This window comes from Pleurodeles waltl, chromosome 12, assembly GCF_031143425.1.
Source record: "Pleurodeles waltl isolate 20211129_DDA chromosome 12, aPleWal1.hap1.20221129, whole genome shotgun sequence".
Classification (NCBI taxonomy): domain Eukaryota; kingdom Metazoa; phylum Chordata; class Amphibia; order Caudata; family Salamandridae; genus Pleurodeles; species Pleurodeles waltl.
In genome coordinates this window covers 492,738,559-492,747,185 of record NC_090451.1, presented here as the reverse complement: position 1 = coordinate 492,747,185, position 8,627 = coordinate 492,738,559, and the positions used below count along the sequence as shown (strand labels likewise).

At 43.9% G+C, this 8,627-nt stretch overlaps 1 protein-coding gene across 1 annotated transcript in view; it reads right to left on the bottom strand.

Annotated features, from left to right (window-relative positions):
* Positions 1-1,895: 1,895 nt before the first annotated feature.
* CA7 (carbonic anhydrase 7) overlaps positions 1,896-8,627 on the bottom strand; it is a 122,495-nt gene continuing 115,763 nt past the window's right edge. The window contains exon 7 of the mRNA XM_069217199.1: positions 1,896-2,964. Coding sequence (XP_069073300.1) covers positions 2,836-2,964 — 129 coding nt within the window. The 3' untranslated portion in view covers positions 1,896-2,835. The remainder of the gene's footprint in view (positions 2,965-8,627) is intronic.

The following is an 8,627-nucleotide window of genomic DNA, read 5'->3' as shown; positions in this document are numbered from 1 at the left end:
TACCTGCAGTGAGAGCCATCACATTGCACAAAGGATAAGCTGAGGAACAGCCTGAAAATTACATTTGAAAGAGAATCAACTAAAATCAGTTCTGAAACCTTGGTGGATCCTCATTCTCTGGAAAATATGTATACAAGTGGGATTCAACCCTCTCCACACTTTATTCCAGTTAATAATGACAGAGGAAGGGAGTGCTGGGCAGGGTATGTAAAGGACTGCACTGCTTTCTGACTGACATACAGTCTCCTGGAGGTGAAGGGACATTACCTGCAGTCTGCAATTTCTGCTGTGGAAGTTGAGGACCTGCCAAGCATATAAAAGTGAGCCTTCCTGCTGAGAGGAAGGAGAATGGCTGGCCTTAAAGCAAGAGAAACTGTCCAGGAGGGCAAGGCCAGCATATTCTTGGCATGGGGAGTAGCCAGGGAAAATGAGAGATTGCCGAGGAGTGAACCATAAGCGGCTTGTATGTAGAAGGGGTTCACTGGTCTCCTTAAACAGTTCTGGTTTGAGCTGCATCAGCCTCCTATAGAAATCAAGTATTGAGCGAGATTGGCAGCCCATCGTGGCTAAAAGACGAGTGCAGCTTTTGCTTACGTCAAAGCCCAAGTGATCTATAAGTGGCAAGGTGTTCTCCCTGATCAGCCCAAAGTTGATGAAGCCATCCACAAGGTCAAGATCATCCTGGAGGCCACACCTGCCATACTAGCATCCTATCTCGACCCCACCTAGTGAGCCACTTTTGCCAAAGATGAGAACTGCCTAAGGGAACTCCGCATCGAAACACCCAAAGTCTTCAAGTTCCAAGCGAGGCAGCAGCCATGGCCCTCACAGTACAAAAGCAGCTGGAGGAGCAGAACCACTGCACACATCCATCCCACGTCCACCTCGACTACAACTCCCAGATGAAAGCAGCCACAGGGCTTGAGAACTGGGTGCAAACAAGAGACTGAATAGCGGTCGGAGATCTGCCACATTAATTAATACTTTTTTATGAACATCTCACAAGTGAGAAGGGAACTCAACTTTTGGGCACATATACGGTTTAGGATTGGTTGAGTGCATTGCACCAGTGTCTGACCAGTGCTGCCTTCCCAATTAGACATCACTGATTATAGACTCTGCAAAACTCCGATAGGGAAAGGAAGGTACTTGAGAGTGTAGCGCCTCAAGGTCACATGCAGGATTTTAACCCAGTGCTGCATTTCCTTAATTGCACTGTGCAGTATCAAGTAATCCTATGTGACAAAAGTACTTTGTTTTATTCAAAAGATAAACACAGGGCTGGACAATACATTATTGTGTCTGTTGTTTGTAAAGTTATTAGCTCTAGATCCCCACATTACCTCCCTAAGAAGCCTTTGATGCTCGCCCTCTCTATCCTGAAAGGCAAGTGAGGAAAGGGTGTCTTTGGCCCAGTTTCTAGAGCTATAGGAGGGTGGACCTCAGGATAGCAGGGGCAAATTACCTCAGCCACCCTGTTTAGGGTTCAGTATCCCCTGTTTGCTCTCTGCCCCCAGCAGAGTCGTACACACTGTAGAGTTCTACTCACACCCTCATCGATTATTTTCATACCTAATATGTATTGTATTGTTTACTTTTCAAGTCATGGATGGTCAGACTACTAAGAGCCCAGTGCATAAATATTTTGGCCGAGTAGGTGTGAATTATTTTTTAACTAACCTTGACTTAGTCCTGAATTTCTGAAGTAATTCTGGAATACCACAACAGCAAGTCACAGCAAACACTTTGGGATTTGGGCCCTAAACATTCACTGAGTACAGAGTTGCACATTGGCCTGAAAAATCTCCACAATCACCATTCACTTTTTTGCCACAAATAGCATTCAATAAAAACAAAACTGAAAATGTAGAGGAAAAACACTATGAACACATTATGGCTTGCTAAAAATTTAATCATATCACCATTATCATCAGGAATTCTATTAACATCTTAAGTATTGCATAATTAGCTATGTCTGCTGTAATGTTCATGTTGAAAGTTTACAAGTTCCACTTTCATTAGCATCCAGTGTGGCGCGGATCATCATTACCAAAGCTGGGACTCACTCTAAAGAATCATCAGCAAACTTAGCTGCTTCATGGCTCAATTTCACAGGCAACATGTGATTGATGAAAAATATCTGTGCAACAAAATAAATGCTAATTTATAACATGCTATGCCATAAAACCTCTATCACTCATTCCTTCCCTATATTATAAAAACACTTTGCGTTTATAATTATTGATGAAAGGCGGCAGGACAATGTCAGTAGAACATATGGCTAGTACGTCTCTTCAAGAAACAAAACTATCAAATATTGGTGCATCTGGCCAGCAAAGTGTGATGTGTAGTGAATAGGACACCATTACTTGGCCAACCGTCATTCTCCTTGAATAAACGTTACTCGGCAGAGTTCTGGGCGAAGTGTTCAAACTTTTAGAACACACATGAGCTGCTATTATTATATACAATTTAAAAATACTACCTTTAACTTGTTTTGCAACAAACGTGTGCCCGCTTTCATGTAAAAATATCATCTATATTGTTCAATATCGATCAAGTGGCAAACCTAGAATTATACAGTACGGTCGTCTTATTCCTCAAACATATCTCTCTGCCGAAAAACAAAATCTCCCTGAAAAAAATAGATTTGATCTATACAAAATGTAAACAAAAGGTCAATTCATGACTTTTGTTGCTGCGCCACAAAAATAACGTAGTTCATGAAAATGGCTGTTTGAATTCCAGCAATCCCACGGACAGGCAGCGGGCCTGGTTTGGTCATTGAGGAGATGGAAGCCCAGTAGCAGTTGTCAGACATCATCGCTGTCATCGTTAGGACTGGAAGGAGGCCTGGACACACCTCCCCTTCAGAGGCTGGGGCGGCCGGAAGTTGTTTACCATGCGAATTCTTGCATCTTCTTCCTCTGCGCTGAAAAGTAGGATTTTCCTGAACTTCTCCATCTGTACAAAGACATAAATACCACAAATGAAAATCATTAGGGGCGTTCGGCTTTTCACTGTATGGATTTTTTTTCATAAAAAGTGTAATGTCATACAATTTTAAGAAATGCCACCATTTGTTGGATTACAGTATATGCTTAAAGTCTCCTGATTCAATCCAATTATACTGACATAAGGAAAAGCCAAACATCTTTCACAAGTATGGGCTGGGAAGTGGAAGACTTCCGTAGACAGAGTGCCTTTGTGGTTAAAATTACACATCACGTAGTAGATGTCGAGACAAAAGCACAGACACAGTTTTATTCTTTAGAAAATATCCTAAAGTCTCTCTTCTCTCTTTCTTTCCGCTTCCTGTGCCAGGTGTAGGCCCTCATTATAGGCGATCTGGAATTAAAGAGTAGGAGGTCATCAAACCTGGTATTCTCAATACCACAGGCATTGAAAATTACGGACCCTGGAATTACCAGGCGAATGTACAGTAGTGCAGGATTTGTATATCACCTATTGCGCTTATGTGGGAAGCTTTTGCGCTTATGAAGGAAGCCGAAGCACTTACCCACACAGATAGTAAATTACACCTCGTACAGTGTGAGATTTGAAGAATACTTTGGCTTTCTTCAGGCTCTAGACTTAACCTTTACTGTCTTATTCTTCACTTTGTTCTAAGCGTAAGGAAGAAATGGTATCTCACCAAACCTAATCAAATCAATGCATGTGCCAAAAAAAGAGAAAGAATTACAGACTTTTGCTTTAATGCGGTTGTATGGTCATTTTTTACCAATAACCAACCCAATGTAAATTGGGTCACTCTCACAACAAACTCGCTCCACTACAAACCCTCACACTGTTCACTACTCACACCGACAAGAGAATCTATGTAGCTCCTGGCTACTAGCGGAATTAACATTTGGACCTACGCTGTGCCACACAGTGTGGGTTCTGCAAAAGAATCATGATTAAGAAATCTAGGGCCATATGTATGAACACATTTTCCCATAGACACAAAATGGGTAAAACTCTTTGATACATCTGGCCCCTAGTTTATAACCAGTGCGCACTTGGTAGCCATATTAAACAGCTTTATGCATCGTTTCCTCTACAATATTGTATAATTCAGACGGGAAAAGACCATAATGCCCTGCATATCATTCCTTTATTGATTAGCTACATATAAGAAGTATGGGTAATAGTTTGCTCATCGATAGGGATCCCCTGCTATATCAATTAGATACTGACCGTGATACATGCGCCACACTGCAAAATACAGGGATGCTGTGTAGGATTTTCAAACATGACTTGGGAGGCCGACAATTCAAACTACAATGCCTCAGTATGGACTGGGCACATATTAGCCAACCCTTTCATATCACTACTGTCTCTCAGATGAATAGTTTGCCCATATATGCAAATGTAACTCAGGAGGGCTGACTGCCATTAAAGGAATTCCCTAATGAAAATTCAGTTATATCTATGGAAACATATGAGTTGCGCACCCGGCACTGGTAGTCTTTACTAAGCCACTCCTACTTTGGGCAACAATTTCCTGTGATTAGGGCTATGTCCCTATACTCAAAGGACATTTGGGGCGTTTTATTCTTAACCTGGTGTACACAGTCTGTGCTGGTCTTCTCAGTAGCATGCCCCGTAACCACAGTCACATCCAAGTAATGTTTCAATTCAATATAGTTCCCTCTCCCACCATGATTACCGACTATTTTTTCCAGAGCTCAATACGTGTGTGCCATAGTAACATTATCGAGGGGTGTTATCTAAAAATGCTTGAAATACAAATTAAGTATTTGAAATAAAAAACGTAACTTAAAATGCCTTGAAGTGTATTCAAATAAAACAAAATTAATTTGATGTTAATGCAGTTGCGTCTTCTTGGGCGATTTGCCAGAGTTTCATGTGGACTTGATTGTGATGCATTAATACTAAAACAATACAGCTAGTCAGCCATGTGATTGTTGCTTCAGCTACTTTTATGTCACAGGTACCTCCAGCTGGCTCAGATTCTGCATCTCTAGAGAGTTTAGATGGCTTTCAGTAGAAAAGGGATCCCAGCACAGTGACAATCTGCCATTCAAATGCATGATTCATGGCACACGCAGTTTCTCCTTGACACACAATCTGGCTGCCCGCTAAAGGAACTCCTGTCCTCAATTCTTTATGAGCTTCACTTGAGTGGCTTAGGTGTCTACTTGAGAGGCCCCTCAACCACGAACGCGCAAAGTGTGTAAGAAAGATTCATGTTGAGCAGTCATTAACTCAACCATCAAGAAGGGGCGATGCCAATAACTGCCCAGTGAAATAAAGTCCAGCATTTAGAAAGGGGAAAGGAAGTATGAACTATGTACAGAAAAGGGCACTGAGGGAAAGTCGTTGAATAGGCTGAAACTTTACAACCCGCCAATAAAGTTGACAGTGTCAACTGCTTCTGACTGTTGGGCACCTGCTTTCTGTTGTCACAATAAATCGACCTGTTGATCTGCTGATTTTGCGCGCCTTTGTGTTCACCACACTGCCACCCCCCAAGGACTTCAGAGCAGATCTATGAAAGGTCAATTCATCGAAATCTATTATACTTCTCCTGCCCTCACTCCCCCCCCACCCCTCCCCCCCCCACCGCCTGTAAATTCTGGAGCTCTGCAGGTCACGTCATGAACTGGTATGATTGAGATTATCGCCCTTTAGCCCCAGAACTTAACATGGCGCATTCCATCCCTGTAACCCTCGAACATTTATCAAAAATTGTATTCCCTTTTTCCCAATAAATTATACATCATAGCATTTCTGCCAGTCAGCAACTATGTTTTACTGAGCCTCCATCAGCAACGTTACATAGGATCTGCTGGCTAAATTGCTGACTTGGAGCCCAGATGCTGCGGTTTTAAGCCTAGCGTTGGAAGTGGATTGAAAACTGTGTGATTCTACCCAAAGCACTTCAAACTGTAAATACAGGGTTGACGTAAGAAAACAACACATAGATATAGTGCAGTGCCTTAATTCAGTTTACCTCTCTCCACTAGACAGTGATTTTCGTAATTAGGTTCCACATACACCACATAACTATATGTAAAGCATTTCCTATTTGTGATGGCCTCCTGCAATAACAAGCATTGGCAAAGCCGATAGGCCTTGCTCATGCAAGAGCTATTGGCTTCGCCAATATCTTCTAGCCATGTTCTACACCAGCGTGGCTGCTGTAAACATGGCTAAAAGTAAGTGGGGTAAAGGAGAGTGGTGTGGAGTTGAGTGTCATAAAGTGAAGTAGATTGGAGTGTTATGGAGTGGAGTGGAGAAGCGTAGAGTAGAGCTGAGTGGAGTGAAGTTTAGTGTCATGGAGTGTTGTGGAGTGTTGTGGATGGAGTAGAGTGTCATAGAGTGGAATGTCGTAGAGTGGAGTAGAGTTGAGTGGTGTTGAGTGGAATAGAGTGTCATCGAGTGGTGTGGCATAGTGTCATGGAGTGGTGTACAGCAGAGTGGAGTGGCATAGAGGGTGTTGCGTACAGTGGAGTAGAGTGTTCTAGTGTAGAGTGGCGTAGAGTGGAGTAGGTTTTCATAGAATGGAGTGGCGTGGAGTAGTGTAGGAGAGTGGAATGGCATAGAGTGGAGTGGAGCAATGTAGAATTGAGTACAGTAGAGTGGGGTGGCATAAAGTGTTGTTGAGTGGCATAAAGTGTTACAGAGTGGAGTAGCTTAGAGTGGAGTGACATAGAGTGAAGTAGTGGAGTGGTGTAGTCTGTCATAGAAAAGAGTAGAGTAGTGTTGTAGAGTGGCATAGAGTGAAATAGAGTGTTGTCGAGTGGAGTGGCATAGAGTGGAGTGTCAAAGACTGGAGAAGAGTTTAATAGAGTAAAGCGTCATAGAGTGGAGTATCGTAAAGTGTAGTGTCACAGAGTGGAGAAGAGTGTCCTAGAGTGATGCGGCATAAAGTATAGTGGTGTAGACTGCATCGGTATAGAGTGCAGTGATGTAGAGTAAAGTGGCATAGAGCACAATGGTGAAGAGTAGAGTGGTGCAGAGTAGAGTGAAGTGGTGTAGAGTGGAGTGGTTCAGGGTAGAGCGCAGTGCTGCAGGGTAGAGTGCAGAGGTGTAAAGTAGAGTGGTATTAAGTGCAGTGCATCAGAATGGATTACAGTGGTGTGGAGTGATGCAGAGTGTAGTGGCCTTCAGTGCGTTTGAGTAGAGTGCAGTAGAGTGGTGTAGACTGGAGTGGTGCAGATTAGAGTGCAGTGGCATAGAGTGCCTTCACATAGAGTAGAGTAGTACACAGTAGAGTGGCACAGAGGAGAATGGCGAAGATTAGAATAGAGCGGTGTAGAATGTAGTGACGTAGAGCACAATAGTGTGGAGTGCTGTAGCATGCAGTGGCATGGAGTGCAGTGGTGCTGAGTAGAGTGGTGTAGATTTCAGTGGTGGAGAGTGTAGTCTTGCAGAGTAGAGGGTCTTTGATTGCAGTGGGGTAGAGCGGCATAGAATAGAATGGCGCAGAGTAGAGCGGTGCAGAGTAGAGTGGAGCAGAGAGCAGTGGCGTCAAGTAGAGTTGTGCAGAGTAGGACAGAGTGGCATAGAGTACAGTGACATAGGGCGCAATGGTGTACAGTGGCGTAACATGCAGTGATGCAGAGTAGAGTGGCATTGAGTTCAGTGGCGGAGAGGGCAGCATTGCAGAGTAAAGTGTCCAAGAGTGCAGTGACATAGACTAGAGTGGAGCAGAATAGAGTGGTGCAGAGAGCAGTGACGTAGCGTACAGTGGTGCAGAGTAGGATATAGTGGTGTAGCACAATGGTGTAGGGTGGCACAGAGTGTTGCAGAGTAGAGTATACTAGCGTAGAGTGCAGTGGTGCAGAGTAGTTGGCGCAGGGTGCAGTGGTAAAGAGTGCACCGGTTTGAGTAAATTTTGTTGAGTGCATTGGCATACAGTGCAGTGGTTTAGATTAGAGTGGTGAGGAGGCCAGTGGCGTAGAGAAGAGTAGAGTGATGCAGCATAGAGTACAGTGGCATAGAGTGGAGTGGTTCATAGGGAAGTAGAGTGGCATAGAGTGCAATGGCATAGCTTGTTTCATAGTAGAGTGAAGTGGCATAGAGTGGAGTGGTGCAGGGTTGTGTGAAGGGGTGCAGGGTAGGGTGCAGTGGCATACAATAGTGGTATAGAGTTCAGTGCTGTGGAGCAGAGTGGTGCAGAGTATAGTAGAGTGGCGTAGAGTGTGGTGGCATAGAGTGGAGTGGTGCAGGGTGGAGCAGAGTGGAGTAGAGTGGCATAGAGTGGATTGGTGTAGAGTAGATTGCTTCAGAGTAGAGTAAAGTGGCGTAGAGTGGAGTGGTGCAGGGCAGAGTGGAGTGATGCAGGATAGAGTGCAGTGGCATAGAGTACATTAGCATAGAGTGTAGTAGTATAGAATGCAGTGTTGCAGAGTAGAGTGGCATAGAGTGGTCTGGCATAGAATGAAGTGGTGTAGGGGGAAGTAGCCTTGAATGGAGTAGTGTAGAATGTAGTGGCAAAAAGTGAGGGGTGCACAGAATAGTGGGTTAGAGTGCACTGGCATAGTATAGCGTGGTGCAGAGTAGAACAGAGAGATATGGAGTGAAGTGGCATAGAGTGCAGTGGTGCACAGTAGATTAGAGTGGCATAGAGTGTAGTGGCGTAGAGTGGATTAGTG